The 16,702-nt window shown below is 33.1% G+C and overlaps 3 protein-coding genes across 11 annotated transcripts; 2 read left to right on the top strand and 1 right to left on the bottom strand.

Annotated features, from left to right (window-relative positions):
- Positions 1 to 1,111: 1,111 nt before the first annotated feature.
- LOC110602051 (cell cycle checkpoint protein RAD17) lies at positions 1,112 to 7,357 on the top strand. 9 transcript variants are annotated; one of them, XR_002485927.2, is made up of 13 exons: positions 1,112 to 1,576; positions 1,822 to 1,879; positions 2,000 to 2,085; positions 2,158 to 2,205; positions 3,907 to 3,963; positions 4,351 to 4,453; positions 4,745 to 5,055; positions 5,140 to 5,494; positions 5,672 to 5,797; positions 5,883 to 6,105; positions 6,193 to 6,253; positions 6,353 to 6,549; positions 6,805 to 6,945. XR_002485927.2 is itself a non-coding variant. In XM_043958711.1 (12 exons), the coding sequence occupies exons 1-12, from the start codon at positions 1,379 to 1,381 to the stop codon at positions 6,467 to 6,469; spliced, it is 1,743 nt and encodes a 580-aa protein (XP_043814646.1). In that variant the 5' UTR covers positions 1,112 to 1,378; the 3' UTR covers positions 6,470 to 6,948. The 9 variants fall into 9 exon arrangements, 6 of the variants coding, with proteins under 6 accessions (XP_043814646.1, XP_043814644.1, XP_021595178.1 ...); XR_002485928.2 differs by having other exon boundaries at positions 6,353 to 6,525; positions 6,805 to 6,939; XR_002485925.2 differs by having other exon boundaries at positions 6,353 to 6,664; positions 6,805 to 6,931.
- A 2,944-nt stretch (positions 7,358 to 10,301) lies between these two features.
- On the top strand, positions 10,302 to 12,483 carry LOC110617414 (L10-interacting MYB domain-containing protein). Its single transcript, XM_021760168.1, has 3 exons — positions 10,302 to 10,437; positions 10,889 to 11,255; positions 11,619 to 12,483. Exons 2-3 carry the CDS (start codon positions 10,896 to 10,898, stop codon positions 12,216 to 12,218), a joined length of 960 nt encoding a protein of 319 aa, XP_021615860.1. The 5' UTR covers positions 10,302 to 10,437; positions 10,889 to 10,895; the 3' UTR covers positions 12,219 to 12,483.
- An 807-nt stretch (positions 12,484 to 13,290) lies between these two features.
- LOC110629482 (protein NUCLEAR FUSION DEFECTIVE 4) lies at positions 13,291 to 15,264 on the bottom strand. The gene is made up of 3 exons (XM_021776471.2): positions 14,892 to 15,264; positions 13,993 to 14,804; positions 13,291 to 13,902 (listed from the first exon to the last, which is right to left on the bottom strand). Exons 1-3 carry the CDS (start codon positions 15,219 to 15,221, stop codon positions 13,437 to 13,439), a joined length of 1,608 nt encoding a protein of 535 aa, XP_021632163.1. The 5' UTR covers positions 15,222 to 15,264; the 3' UTR covers positions 13,291 to 13,436.
- Positions 15,265 to 16,702: the final 1,438 nt, after the last annotated feature.

Raw genomic sequence — 16,702 nt, 5'->3', positions numbered from 1 at the left:
TCTTAATTTTTCATAAATTATAAATATTTATCTTTTTAAAATAATAATTTATTTATTTTTTTTTTGAAATGGGGGATGAGGGATTTGAACCTGAGATCTTTCAGGTTTAACCGGATGCACTTACCATCAGGCTAAGCCTGAGAGTGCAATAATAATTTATTTATTAACTTTTTAATATACATTTTCATCATATTATCGTTACTAATCGTTATTAAAATTAATAAATTTTATTTTTAATAAATAAAATATATTTAAAATAATATAAAATTTATTATATTAAATATATATATATTTTAAAATTATATTAAATATATTTTTTATTTCATATGAAAATAAATATAATTATATTTTTTACGACGGAATAGCTATTTTAACAAAATATCTGAAAGTGTTTTAAAAATAAATATTGATGCTGCCACTTTTAATCATTTTCATATTGAATTGGGTTTGATAATTCAAAACAATTTGGAAGAGTTTGTTTGTGCTAAGCAAATGGTGATTTTTGGTGATGTTGGAGCATTGCTGAAATTTTAACTATGAGAGAAGCTCTTAATTGGATTAAAAGTGAGGAATGATTCAATATGATTATGGAGTTAGATGTTCAATGTAGCGTTCGGGCTATTACTGATTTTAGTTACATGGATTACTCAAACTTTAATTCAGTTATTTATGACTATAAGTCTCTAATTGATGAGGTGAATAGTATTAGTGTTCATTATATTTTTCGATCTACTAAAAGGGTAATATATATATTAGTTAAAACTATCTATTGGACTGTAGATGAAATAAACTATTTCACTTTTTTTTTTTGAAATAGGGGTTGGGGGGTCGAATCTTAGACCTTTCAAGACTACAGGATGCACTTTCTACCGGGGGTAAGTCTTGGAGTGCATAAACTATTTCACTTTGTTATTTATATTTTACAGACTTAATAATACTTACCAAAAATTTTGAGCATTTACTTGAAAAAAACAAATAGCATACGGAAAAAACGCACTAATGGTGGCGATTTCGTTATTTTACCGATGCTTGAGAGTTGAGATCGTAAAAGTGTAAATGGGCCAAGCTCCCAAGTCCAGCCCATGCACCACCATCTCAAGCTTCCCCTGCACTCTTTCTCAAATCTTCTCTTACTAAAAACCCCGGGAAATGATCCTTCACTGGCAAAACCTCTGCAACAACTTCTCTTTGATTTTCCATTTCTCAAATTATTTATTGGTGGCAAAAAGCTTGTTTTCTCAAAATCTCCCTCTTTAACATTTCTTCACTTTTCCATTCCACATAGAAAGGGAATTCTAGCCATGGAAGTTTTTATTCAACCTAGGTTTGTCAATACAGAACCCTAAACATTTGGCTTCTTGCTTTCTTAGTCACGCTCATGGGGAAGAGGAATAGCGTTGTCATTTTATCATCAGATGATGAAGATAATGAAAGTTCACTCAGTTCGTATCAGAGCTATCCGAAACCGAAATCGAGGAGGCCGTTGATTACTCGTACGAATTCTAGAGAACCGAAGAAGCCTCGAATATCTGGTACGCGGTCTCGCATGAGCAAAGAATGCAGCAATGTGAATGAGGTTTGCTTATTACTATTCTTAATGTTATTATATTATTACCACTACAACTGCTACTTGGTTAATGTTTCAGTTCTATGACACTCGCATTTTCGTATGCAATTTCTTTTATATTTAAATAGTCTTACTGAGCTTGCTTAATTTGTTATATAGATGCAGTTACTCTGGTAGGAAAGGGAATGAAAAGAATTAGTACTATCTTTGTTAAATTTAGAGGTGCTCACAGATTTGGTTGTTTTTCTATGCAGATCACATTTCCTTGCGGAGATTTTGATGAATTTTTTTATGGGTCCAAGGTATCTGCTGGTATGCCATGGGCTGTGGCCTGTGATCTCTGTTTTGGGCGCAATTTGTTTTCTCAATACACACACAAAGACACATATAAGTTGCCTGTTAAAGCTAATTCGAAGGAGACGCTTGCATCAGGTTCTGGAAGGAACAACGTGAAGGAATTATGGGTTGATAAATACATGCCTCGTTCTCTGGAGGAACTCACTGTTCACAAGAAGAAGGTTGGTGCATTTGCTTCACATTCCCATACGTGAATTTCTGTATATGGTTTATCTTTAATTTGGTCTTTGCAGGTTGAAGAAGTCAAAGCGTGGTTTGAGGAAAGATTGAGAGATTCAAAGGTAACAATAATGTTTTCTAATCTGTTATGATAATGTTCAGATTCCTGAATGATCTTGAAAAGGAGAAAAAAAAGGAAATTAACTATGTAAATATTGCTTTGAACTAGAAGCTGGATTTTGACTGCATTCTGCAAAGAATGGTTTTACATTCAAGCATTGAAGAAAGGTTTTCAGTTTTCGTTATATTTGTACAAATCATTTTCATTAACAACTAAAATATTAATTACCAGAAAAAGAACTATTGCATTGAATGGTCATGAAGAAAGGCCTACTGTGTCTACTTTGTAGACCAAGGATTAGGGTTGCCCATTCTGTCGATTGGATTCTGACCTGTATTGAAATAACTGAATGGCCAAAGTGTGGAAAAATAGGCAAAAAACAGAAATAATTTGGTTTGGTTGATATGTCCTCCATGAAAAAATCTCCATCGGTAACTAGAAATCTCATTATCCTCATAAAATAAACAGAAAAAGGGTTCCAAAAAGAGATAATTAAAACCTTAGAAAAACAGATAATATGTAACAAAATAAATAGCAAAATCAATAATTAAAGTTAAAACAATACAAAATTGAATTTTCATATTATGAACCACAATCAACAACTGAATTTTTAGATTATGAACCGCAAAATCAACAATTGGATATATGAAGAATGGTGATAGGTAAAAAAAAAAAAGGGAAATCCGAGAAAATAACGATGAAGAAAGATGGAGAAAAGAGGAGAACAAATTATGCAACCCACTGTATGAAAATTGCCAATTGGAGAGGTAGTAGTTCAAACTAACATGCATGGAAGTAGTTCAAACTAGCATGCATGGACTTGTGTACTTGTCAAGGAGTCAAGGAGAGGGAAGACGACACAACAATTTTTTCTAGGATTCAAGGAGAGAGATGGATGGAGGGCAGTGGACAGCAACTGGCTAGGTTGAGGGGTTGCAGCCTTGCAGTGTGAGAGATGATGTGATGGTGGCAACTGGCAAGGTTGGGTTGCTGCATGAACGCTGGGATGGTGGGCTCGCGGAGAAGTTTGGAGCTGTCCAGTGGCTCTTTGCCCTCTTAAGACATATTTTGGAGGCTTTGGGCTTTTGATGAATGCAATGTAGGGCTGAGACTTGGGGCTTTTGATGAAACTTGAAGGGAATGTTTGGCTGGGCCTTACATTGGGGAAAGTGTAGGCCTGGAAAAGGTTGGACTTAAATAGAGATGTATTAAATCGGTTGCTTCAGTTTCTTTTTCCTACCAAATTAACGAAGTAAACTGGAAAACCAAAATTCTTTAAAAATAATAACCAAAACTGAATTAGGATGGTTTGGTTCAGTTTTTTTGTTAGAACTGAAGTTTTGCTCACCACTACCAAGGATCATCCGTGGGAAATTGTTTTTAGTCCTTCGGTGTGCTCCACCATTTTCTTAATCAGTTCAGAATGCTACTATTGCCCAAGTACAAATTTTTTATGATGGTAATTGGAATTATACTAAGAAAAAATGGAGAAGTGTGGCATAAGGTTACAGAATTTTTATTTTTTATTGTGTTGCTTGCGATTGATTCATTTTTAGAAAGTTAGGAAATACTCGGGGTTTGTGTATGGGAAAGTTTATGGCAAAGTAAAATTTATTCTAACTGTTTCTTTCTTTCTTTTTTTTGTTTTTTTTGAACTTCATTGTGAATTTGTGCTTCTGAAGTTGCCCCCTTTTTTTAACAGGAAAATCTTAAAAATCATGTGCTTGTCATAACTGGGGAAGCTGGTGTTGGAAAATCTGTGAGTTTTTAATTTTCTATTCATGCACTGATGTCTTTATCCTATATTTAATGTTTTTGCAATAGGCCATATCAATTCAGAAAAACTTTAGTTCTTCAATCTTTGCTTCTGCAGTGTTGAATGATATTCTGTTGTTGCTAGTAAATTTTGGCCCAAGTCTATCCCACTTGAAATGGAGTTGCTTATGGCCTGTCTCTGTTCATAGTGATTTGGATGTGTTGAGGCCTTGCATGTGTGTGTGAATTTCCTGGAACTTGCTTTCAGTATGAATTCCATTAATTTACTTTTGGTGGATAAGAAAGAGTAATCTCAAAAAAGGTGCAACTAGTTTATGGAATTAATTTGGTAATGTCCCATTGATGAGCAACCTTTCTTCCTTTCATGTAGGCAACTATCCATGTGATTGCATCTCATTTTGGAGCCACATTATGTGAATGGAATGCACCTACACCCACGATTTGGCAAGAACACTTGCATAATGCCAGTGCAGGTAAATTATCATGGAGAAAGAAGCTTGTGTTAGTCTTTGGTCTACTTTTATCTCTATTATGCCATTGCGTGCCTAAAAATTTCTTCTTGCTGAGCGAAATGCATTTTCTCTTGAAGGGTGAATACCGCCGTGTTAAACATGTATAATTTATGGCGGGCCATCTGATTAAGGGCTTTAAGAATGGGAATTAAGTTAAAGCTTTTACTATATGTTGTTCGTATAGGAACAAGAAGTTCAAATTTTGATCTCAAACTTACAGCATTATTTATTTTATTTTCTGGTCTATATTAGGGATACACTACACATCCAAGTTGGAAGAATTTGTGAACTTCATTGAAAAAATAAGGAAATATGGAGTAATTCCTTCATCAATTTCTGCCGAATCAAAATCACCAATTATACTCTTAATTGATGATCTTCCTGTGACACATGGAAGAGTTGCTTTTGAAAGACTTCAGAACTGCCTGCTACTTCTTGTAAGATCAACTCGGATACCAACAGCTGTATTGATAACAGACTATGGTAAAGCTGATTCAGCAGACCATACTGCACGTTACATGGAAGAACTTCAGTTGTCCCTTGAGAGTGCTGGAGCTTGTAAGGTTACTTTCTTAAACAAGTCCATAGAAAAATTAGTAGTATATTGTTACTTAATGCTCAATTGAAATTGATTTGGGAATTTTCAGGTTGCTTTTAACCCAATTACAAATAATTCCATTAGGAAGGCACTTTCAAGAATATGCAAACACGAGCAGTGTAATATGACCTCTGAACAGATTGATCTCATAGCAAAAGCCAGTGGAGGTGATATCAGACATGCAATTACATCTTTACAGCTTTTCTGTGTGAAACCAGATCTGGGGCTTAGTGTGCCATTGTGCAATTCTGCTCGTAGTCACTCAGATAGAAACTCAGATGAGCTTGATGCTTTGATCAGTGGTTTTTCACTGCTTTTTGGTAGAGATGAGACCCTCTCTCTATTTCATGCCTTGGGAAAGTTCCTGCACAATAAAAGGGGAACTGAAGCTACAATGGTATTAGGTAATCATTATAAACTTGCATGTCTGTTAAAGTTTAGTATGTCTTTATGTGATTTTGCAAGTGCTTGTAAAATGCGTGCATGTACTATTCTTGTTTTGCTGCAGTTTAATGGTGTCATTCTACATTTATCTACAAAATTGTTTTTCTTTGAGCATATATTCTTTTTATTTACTGTAGACCCAGATGCATTTTTTGTGCATGACAAGTTTGCTCGGTTACCAATGAGAATGGATGCTCCGGAGAAGGTTCTTTGCCAAGCACATGGGCAAGCAAGGCCAATTGCTGATTTTCTGCATGAAAATGGTAACCATCTCTTTGATGAGCACATACACATAAGAATTTTTTACATGACTTTTGGGTTTGTGCATTATATATTTTACAATATTAGTTCCAGCGTTCTGTTTTCTTGCAGTTTTAGATTTTATAAGTGATGAAGCAATGGATGCTGCCTGGGATGTAGCTTCATATTTGAGTGATGCAGACTTGCTTCTCTCATCTTTCCATGGAGTCTTGGCTAGATATAATGAGGCCGAGAGTGTTCTGCAATCAGCTGCTGCTTCAGTTGCTGTCCGTGGGGTGTTGTTTGGAAATTCCAATCCTTCACCTTCCAGGTCTTTGTTATATGCTTGATGCATTTTGATTGGTTAAACAATATATTACAAGTCTGAACGATAAGGGAAATCCTTTTGAAAATGCAGGTGGCATGCTATTCGCAGGCCCAAACTTTGGCAGGTTGAGCAAGCACTGCCGCGGAATCAGGCATGCTGAATTTCTGTTCTCTGCATTTTTTTTTGTTGACCAACTCATGTTGTTCATTTGGCTTTTACTATGTCAATTTATTATTTTTTGTTACATCAGAAGGAAACTATTCCGTTTCAAATCATAAAGCCAACGAATAAGTGCAACCTTTTTTCCTCAAATGCAACACATGTAATTTATAAGATGATCTTGAACCTCAACAAGGAGCTTTTCTGACAGTTTCGAAGAATTGGAATCCCCCATCCCCAAGCAGTAAAAGAAAAGAAGTTTTGGTACTCATTTGCACTTGCTGAAAGGTTGCTTGAAAACTGTGTTTTTCTGACACCATTGAAATTAAGAATTTCTACATTGAACAGTTGCGCTGTGAGTCATGAACTGTTAGTAAGGACTTGCTTTTCTGAGTCTTGCCCTGTAAGCAAGCATTTTAAAGCAAATTGCATACTTGTTCTGTGATCACCTTGTGAGCTGCAATATGGTTGCATGCAGAAGTTGCATGTGGCTTGCATGATGAACTTGACTCTTAATAAGCCGCCTTCTATGTGTTTATGCAGAAAGAGACTATGAGCCAAAGATACATTGCTAATGGTGGATCCAGCTTCTCTAGTGTGTCAGATGTAGCTACCGAGCACCTTCCTGTGTTAAAATGGCTTGGGCGTGGAGCCTCCTCAGGTGTTGAAGTTCATCATGTGCGTATGCACCAGAAAGAGGCATGGGATGACAGTACTGAGAAGCTGAGTTTGGACAATGAAGAAGGCCAGTTTTCTGATGATGAAATAGAAGATTGGTAAGGATTTTAAGAAATAGCGATTGCATCAGAAGCAAGTATAGTCTAGATTGGTTCTCACATTCGTAAGCTAATCCAGTTGCAGTTTTCGTTCTCAAGCCTTCAGAAATTGAATGTAAACTTTTTCTTCTTTCTCTAGGAACACACCTTGTGCTTTTGAAAATTTCTGTTCAGTTTCTAGTTGGAGGTAAATATTAAGTGGAAAAGGTTGGTCCGGGAAAAAGTTTATTGATGTTGGTAAACCAATTGGATTTTGTTATTTAATTCTAATGTACAGCCAGTTTATTGGGAATAGATCAGTGGAAGATATGGGCTTTTTAGATTTTTAATGTTAAAAAAAAAGTATTTGGCTTTTTTGACTTAAATCAAATTTATTTACTAAATAAAGGTTTGACGGCTCGGTAGGTCCCTTTGGTGCACTTCGTGCGTGCAGGCTCCACGCAGGCTTTTTTTCTTTAAATTATTTTTTAATTTTTTTAATTAATATATTTATATTATATTAATTTAATAATATTATTTATTATAATTATAAATAATTTAATATTATTTTTAATATATTAAAATAGTGGCATTATAATTAAAAATAATATCAATTATAAATTTATTGATACGTAATTATTATATTTAATATATTTTATTATTTTTAATATATAAAAATACTATAAATGTCAAACGTTTGTAAAAGAAATTGTATTGAAAATATTAATATATTAAAAATAATAAAATATTTTAATATATTAATATAGTAATCATAACTAAAAATAGTATCAATTAGATGTTTATTAATATTTAATTATTATATTTAATATATTTTATTATTTTTAATATATAAAAACATTATAAAAATCGTTAATAAATAATAAAAAAATTAGAGTTGTTAAATGATATTATTCGATATTATTTTATGATTAAATGTATATCAAATCATTGACTCTATTTAATATAGTATTATTATACTAATATATTAAATTTATTATTATAAAAAAAATATTTTTTAGTCTCTATAACATAATTAACACTTCTATCTCTTTATTTTGACGATCTAATACTTAATTCTCTTACATTCTTTTTCGTCTGAATTCGTAATTTCAAATGCCTCTCAACGTAAAATGCCTCCATCCTTTTTCTCCCTAATATTTTCTCTGTTGCTTTTCAGAAATGAAAAAGTTTTATTTGCATCAACTCCAATAGCTTTTGAATCATAATGCACAGTTTCAACTGATAGTCTTGTAGCTTGTGCACAAAGTTTGGCCATTCCATCCAGAGTCACAATATGATCACTTACACAATTTAATATTTTGTTACTTGCAATTTCTGAGCTCTCAACAGCTGCTATAAGTATAAAGGACAAGTCTCTAATATGAGCAATATTAGTTAGTTGTATCCCAGATTCAAAAATGGACACTGTCCTTTTATGGATAATCTCTATTTAGAATAAAATATCGTCAATTTTGTTCTTGGACTAGTCCGCTACATACCTGTTTGTGAAGATTGGTTAGCATTGGTTGCTTATATTAATAATGGGTTTGAGTCAATAGACATAATGTTGACAAATCCAGAAGCTCTTTCGCAAAATATAACCCAATAACTGCATGACCACCGCTGTTTGTATAAGGACCTTATTCTTTGCAGCACTAGTTTTGACAGTGAAGATTGAGGTAGAGAGGCGCCTTGAAAATATAGGGTACGTAAAGTAAGTTGAAGAAATGGAGAGAAAATAAGAGAGAGGGGAAAATTGAGAGGAAGGAAAAGAAAGAAAAAATAGAGAAGATATGAGAGAGAAGAAGATGGAGCGAATAAATAGAAAAGATATGAGAGAGAAGAAGGATGGAGGAAGAAATAGAGAAAATATGATGGAGAAGAAAAATGGAGGATTTCAAGTTGAGAAGGGTTTTAATAATTTCATTAAGGGTATTTTTGGTAAAAAATTTCACCTCACCTTAGATTTTTTGACCAAACGATTATTTTTTACGGAAAGACTATAAATTCGGAGAGAAAGTGAGAGATTTAAGTGTTAGGTCGTTAAAATAAAGGGACAAAAGTGTTAATTATGTTAAATTTCAAGGACTAAAAAATAAATTTTCTTTATAAAAATTATATTATTTGTAATAATATTATTAAATTAATATAATATAAATATGTTTTTATAGTATAATGATAATTAAAAAATAAAATAATTAATTTTTTTTAAATAAAAACCTGCCGGAGCAGGTATAAAATTTTTAAAGCCAGTTTAAAACCTGCTGCTGCAGGCTGAATGAACAAAGCCAGCATTTTACTAGCTTTGTTCATTTATATAAAAAAAATGGTGTCTGTTTATGTAGATGATCAAATTTTTATTTAATAAATAATTCTGAATCAATCTCAAAAAAATTAAATAATTTTTTTTAATACCAAAATCTTAAAAAGTTCGGAAGATATCCTAGAATTTTGATGTTTGTGTATTAATTAGGTATTGTTGTGGGCTTTTTAGCTGGAAAAAGTTTTATCATGACTACATTAAAAAAAAACCTCTTATTAATTGAACAATTAGCTTTTCACTAAAAATAATAAATAAATAAATTAATTTTAAATCTCACAACTAAATTAAATTTATTTTTTTAAAAAATAAAAATAATATTAAATCTGTAATAATTATTTGTTGAGAGTAATTGAAATATTCATATTAACTTACTTTAGATTGAATCATTTTTAAACTGTAGAGGCACCTGATTTGCAGAAAAAGAGACAATACAATTAAAGGGTAAATTTCACATCTTTAATAGGGATGTAAACCATTAAGATATTTATAAAAATTAAATTAATTGAATATAATTTATATTAATAATATTTAAATTTATTTTTAATTTGATTAAAAATTAATTTAAATTATTTAAATTTATTTTAAATTTAATTATTATTATTCGAATAAAATTTAAATTTATTTAGTGTTATATATTTTAATTAATAATTTATTTAAAAATATTTTTTATTTAAAAATTTTAATATTTTTAAAAAATATTTAAAATTTAATTTTTAAATAAAAAAATATAAAAAATTATAAATATTATTATAAAATATATATTTTTATATTAAATTAATTATTTATATAAATAAATTTAATAATAAATATTTATAAATAAAATTTAAATTCAATCTAAATCTATAATAATTATTATTCTTTAAACTCAAATCCGTATGCCTCACTCTGTTTCCAACAAAAACGACACCGTTATAAATTCTTTTAAATGTAAATAAATGACTCGTTCTAGTTTCGATAAAAGAAAAAAAAAAAAACATAAAAAAAATGCTTGAAATCGAAGGGTGTCTGTGTTCCTATTTGTGCATAGCCTTACCAACAAATTAGCCGATACTCATTTGTCACCCAACCCTAAAGAGTGTACAAGGGATTTCTCCTGAGGTAAAGTTGTTGCTTCTCCATCTATCTCTAGGTCTTAAGAACGGTTTTCATTTGAATTTTGATATGTTCTGATTTATGGGTTTTATCTGAATCGTTAATTCTGCCAATTGATGCTTTATACTAAGGTAATGCAATCATCATCATGATGACCGGGGTGGAAATTAGGAATTAGGTTGCAAATCATCCATTTGATTGGATTTTCTTTCAGATAAACTATTCATATGAGCTACAGATCTAGCTGGTACTTGCTTTGCTAGAAACGGTATTTGATGTTTGCTTCTGTGAAGCTGAGCTTTACAATTTACTTGAAGAGTATTTTTGGCGTTTAGTAGTGTTTGAAGCTTCTAAGCTTCCAAATCCAATGATTCTTTTGATCCTAACTAGAAAATTTTCAGTTTTACCAAAACTTGCCGCATGAAATTCTTTCTTTTTGATTTTGTTTCTAATGCAGAGTTTAGATGGCAAGCCGAGTTACGCGGTCGAGGCAACAAATAACTCAGCAGCCAGAACCACAATCGCGGGCTAGGTGGACAAATGGCCTAACTAAGATATTTGCAGACTTGATGGTTGAGCAGGTTCAGAAAGGGAATAAAATAAACAACAATTCTTTTAGTAAGAAAGCATGGAATATAATGTCTGATGAGTTTTATCAGAAGACTGGCTTGAAATGGGATAAGGAGCAGCTCAAGAACAGATATGCAGTTATGAGGAGGCAACACGCCATTGTAAAGTCACTTCTTAGTCGAAGTGAATTCGGTTTGGATGCATCTACTGGGAACATTATTGCCAGCAACCAAGCTTGGAATGATTACATAAAGGTATGCTCCTTCTGTCCCTAATTTGCTAATCTTGTGGCCAAATATAAATCTCTCCTGCATTAGATGGAGGAATCTTCCATAACCCCATACTTGGTGGTGGACTTCTTGGCTAAAGTGGAATTTTCATATAAATTGAAAATATTAATCTTTTGTATTTAAGAGATGAGCCTGCTAGAAATTGCACTAATGACTATATCCTTGACAATTCCAAGGAATGATTTGTGAAGTAAATTTTGGTTCCATAGTAGCCAATAATGTTTATCCACATTATAGGGTTGGAGTTCCTCCAAACTGGGGGCAGGAGGCTGGTCTATGTTTCTTTAATTGATCTTCTCCAACATCCTTTGAAACATCCACATCTAGGGACATCCTGATGCTGAGCCTATAAGAGGCAGTGGGTGCCCAATCTACAAACAGCTCGGTGTGATATTCTCTGAGCCATTAACCAATGGAAATCATGACCAGCCTGCTGAACAAGAGGAAGAGGTTCCTTCATCAGTCCCCCTTAAGGAGACTTTGAACGCTGTCCAACAGGAAGAATCCCCTTCAGAATCTGAGGATGAGGATGATGTGGCAGACAATCAAGAAATGGTTCAACCTGCCACACATGTTGCAACTACTACAATGCACAGTACTAGTACAACTACTGGTGCAGAGAATATAACTGCTGGTAATCGTAAACGAGGTCGCAAGGGGATTGATGATGCTATTGCAGGGGCTATATTGCACATGGCAGCTGCATCAAGGCTAAGGACAGCTGCCATAAAGCGAATTAGTGAGAGATACAGTGTAGCTGATTGCGTTAAGGAATTGGATGCAATGCAAGGTGTGGAAGAAGGAGTCTATTTTGCTGCTCTGGATTTGTTTGACAACCCTAATGCAAGGGAGATCTTCTTGTCTCTAAAAGGTGAAAAGCGGATGATTTGGTTGCTTTGCAAGTGTAATGCTAGCCAAGTATCATAAGTTGAAAATAGGAATTATCATGCGCACAGTTTATAGGCATGACAAGAAACAAATTTCCTCTTTGACTTGTTAAGCTCAGTTTTGTTTTGAATCAACTTGTTGATGTGGATTTTATGTTCACATCAACCGACTGCACAAGAATGGTCACCATGCACGAGATACCTACTGGCATTTTGCTTGACACAAAAATTCGTCTGAGCTAAAAATGCAGCTGTTGAAACAATTTATGAAGTATATAAATAAAGGATCTTCTACTTATTTTCAACTTTTTCTGATTTGTTTTTTCATCCAAGGAAAAATCTTCTGAGAAAAAGATTGTTCTCCACTACCTTCAGAAAAACTGGCACCACTGTTCTTATTTTCATAGAGGCTGCGCGGGAAAAACAGAATATCTTTTCAAATACCACCAAAAGTGCATTTTCCTTTTCCCATTAGAACATGCTGCAGGTATTTCTGCCAATAGATAAATAAGATGAAATTGCATTTATTAAAGCTAGATTATATGGGGGAGAAAATAGGCTTGTTTCCTCGATTAGCTTACAAAGCCAGTGCAGAGATTGGACAAAGCGGGTCCTAGAATTTAGGAGTACAAAGCATTTGATTTTTTTTGTTTTTAATGAGTGTTGTGAAAGAACACGCGTATGGCCTTCACATCATATCCTACTAAAAAATAAGGCAACGAATGGATTTATGGACACTTTACAATTGTCTAGCTTTAATAAGGCGAGTACTTGATTCTGAGTTAAAACTTTTGTGGGTTTAGATGATTAGATAGTTTTATCAGGATTAGGATAAATGATTAGATTATATTACATATTAAATTGAAATTGACCAATCAAAATACAGAAAAATTTAAAAAAATACTTAAAATTTTCTGAAAAAGAAAAATGGAATGTTAAACATAAGGAAAGTTTCTGAACTGTCTTTGTTTAAGCTTTAATATAAATATATAGATTTGTTGTTAGCCAATTTGATAAGGATTTAAACTCATAGTTATAAACTAAAATAAGAACGATAAGGATTTAAACTGATGGTTATAAACTAAAATAAGAAAGGAAAGAGGGTACTATTAGAAATTGAAATGGACAACGTATAAAATAATGATGATACTTTGAAGACTAACAGAACATGTGATATTTGCTTAATTGCAAACGGCTAATAATGAAGGATTGCTAAACCTGTACAGAGTCACACCCATGAAATTCTGACAAAAATTCCTCAAGCAACAATGGACCTACAAGACTTCCTGTCTGCACAAATCTTGGCATAGACTTTCCTTGTTCTAAATCCCAGTAGCACATCCAGCCCAAATCCAACGATAGTGGCAACAGCCATGATAATAAAGATGAGGAAATAACAGTGAGGTCCAACACATACGTTGCCACCTCCAGTTGAACTGGTTGCTTCAGCATCATAGAGATAACCAGCAAGCAGGCCAGAGAAGAGGAAGGAACCCAAAGGAAGATTGAGGATAAGGATGTTGTACAACAACCCATAGTATTTCAGACCAAATAGTTCCGAGGCTACTGGGACTGTTATTGTCAGACGAACACCATAGCAAATTCCTACCAATATTGAACCAATGTAAAGTGATCCAGGCAAGGCTAATGCCATCACCACAAATCCGAGACACATCACAATTTGTGAAGCTGCATTCCATAGAGGCCTTGGGGTCCCACATTTCCTGCAAATAAGTAAAGGACATGACTTAATTGTTGTTGTTGAGGAAATAATCTGTCTCAAATGATGAGAAAAGGGAAGGAAATCAACTTACCAGAGGTAATGTTCTGATACTAGGCCTGATAAAATTCGTCCGAAAAATCCCCATATGCTGGTGAGTGACACAAAAATGGATGAATCAACATATCCTAGAGCCAGCCCCATCTGCCCCATGTTGTTCATCACACACATCCCAGTTCCCACACCACAAAGAAACGATAAGAACAGAATCCAGAAGTCAAATGTTTGTATCATTTCAAGAATCGTGTGATCCTCCCCAATCAATGGCCGTTGCTTTATCCCAAAGTTCACTTTCTCTGCCGGCTCTTGCTTGGTTGATGAATCTTTTCGATCAACGAGTAATGGTTCGTTAACTTGTTCAATATCTGAATAGCATTTCACCGTGAGCAAAGCCGAGTATAAAGGAACAAGTAATGGGGCAGCAAGCAGGAGTGACAGTCCTACTGCAAATGCTAGCGAAAGAACATGGCCATGATTTCCAGTGATGTCAAATGCCAAGAGATAAACAGCTACTACAATGGCAATGACATTGAAGACATTGAAAATTCGAGTTTCTTGTTCTCCTTCTGCCGGATCTGCAGCAGGTATTGTTTCCCGGAGGAAGAGAACAGCAGTAAGGCAAACAATAGCTGGAACAATGGCAAGAATAAGCAGAAATGTAGAAGGGTTGGAAGAGAAAAGAGCAGTGCAGATATCAGTGAAGATTGCTGTGCTGAGTCCTACATAACCCTTGAGGATTCCAGAGACTGGACCACGATTTTTTGGGAAGTTTCGCATACAAGTCACCAGTACTGCCGTGTTCATCCATGTTGTGCTATTGCCTCCCATGCACAGAAATATACACATCTGTAGCAGAAAACGATACATTTATAGCCTGGTGATGATTAATGGATAAAATAAGCCAAAACTGACATTTATGAATTCCTTGTATACCTGCCAGTATGGTAGAGGATGAATCCGCTGGCTGACAACGAGCCATTGAACCCCATATCCTATAAGTCCTTCAACTGATCCTATGATAAGTAACACTGCAGTTGACCACCGATCTGAAGCAAGCCCCGATATAAGCCCAAATGCCTTGCCAACATCTTTAGCAACAGAAAGATTATTGAGCTCCAGTTGAGAGAGAGCCATGAGCGATTTCAGAGCATCAGAATAATTGGAAAACGTGTAATTGTTACCACATATTGCCTGCACCCATATGGCAGTAACAAATCCCAGCCATTTTCCAGCTGGTGATATAGGAGGTAACAGTGAACACATAACTCAGAACAATGGAGAAGAAAAGGAGAAGAGAATTTGCAAATGTATTTGCTTTTAAGTTGCAGTTTGAGGTGTGGCAGGATTGACTAATCTATTTATACTCTTTGTTTTACATTCATTAATGTTAAAAGTATATCTTGTCTTGAATTCAATTATTAAGAGCTTGTTTTAGACCACGGTTTCGCAATTCAGGGAATGTTTTAAAAACATATACTTAAAACAAGTGAAAGAGACATTGTGGCCTAAGTGGGGACAATATGAAGCTATCTGCAAGAACTGTTTCTCTAGTTACATGTGCTAATTCATAGCATATTAAATTAAATTGAGGGGCCGCAGACAGTGATTTAGATAAAGATAAAAGTATTATATAAAGAAGAGAAGCTGACAAGTCAAATCCAATTGAGAAGATGAGAAACGGGAGATCATCAATACAACTTCCCAAACCAAGGAAACCCCCGGTATACAGCTCCCACCAGTTCCCTACTAATCTCATCCAGGACTAGTAAATATGGAAATCATTCTGTGGATTTTTTATTCCTATACACCATTGCATATTTTAAAATTACAGGTACTATGTTAAGTAATAACTAAATAATATTATTTACAACACTATTTAAAATTGCAGAAACTAAAATTCACTGCTTTTATATAAATTCTTTTTATCCCATCCAGTTGACCATTTTTCCTTTTAGTCCCTTTTTAATAGAAACCCTCTATCAGCAAAGATGCCCCTTATGCATAACTATAGTTTGCCAGATTTTCCTATCTAGATAATTTCACACTCAAGTTTATGGGTAATATAAGAGCGTGTTGCTCTTATTTTGTTAAAATTTTCTTGGATATTTTTTATTAATATAAATTTTATTTTATTTTTAATATTAGAATGAAAAATTGATATGCTGAATTTAAAATTTTTCAATTCAATTAAATACACGTAACTCCGGATTAAGTCCCTGAATACATTAATATAAATTTTTATTAGTTAACACTTCACATTAACTTTAATCTATCATATTCATTTTTTTTAAAAGTTCTTTTTACATTTAACTATTTATATTGTGAGCTTAGTGATGACTAATTTTGAATAATACAATTTTAAAATTATGTAGATTGAATTAAGTAGAATTCGTATTAAACTTATGCATTTTATTAAAATTAATTATGTGATTAATTTATTTTAAAAAATCTAAAATCATTATTTTAGCCTTGATAGCTTTTTGGAATAAATTATTTATAGAAAATAATTTAAATAATTTTTTTTATAAAATTATGTATACTTTTTAAAAGAAAATTTTTAATTCGTACATTTCAAACATTTATATTTACAAAAAAAAAAAACTCTATTTAATTAAAATTTTTATAAATTGATTTCAAATGTGAAAATAAGAGTGATTAAATAGTATAAATAATTAAAAATTAAAAATTAATAATATAAATAGGTAAAATTATAGAAAGTAAATAATGTAAATATTTAAATTAAA

This window comes from Manihot esculenta, chromosome 1 (genome assembly GCF_001659605.2).
Source record: "Manihot esculenta cultivar AM560-2 chromosome 1, M.esculenta_v8, whole genome shotgun sequence".
NCBI lineage: Eukaryota > Viridiplantae > Streptophyta > Magnoliopsida > Malpighiales > Euphorbiaceae > Manihot > Manihot esculenta.
Note: the sequence above shows the minus strand (reverse complement) of the source record. Positions and strands in the feature narration are given on the sequence as shown.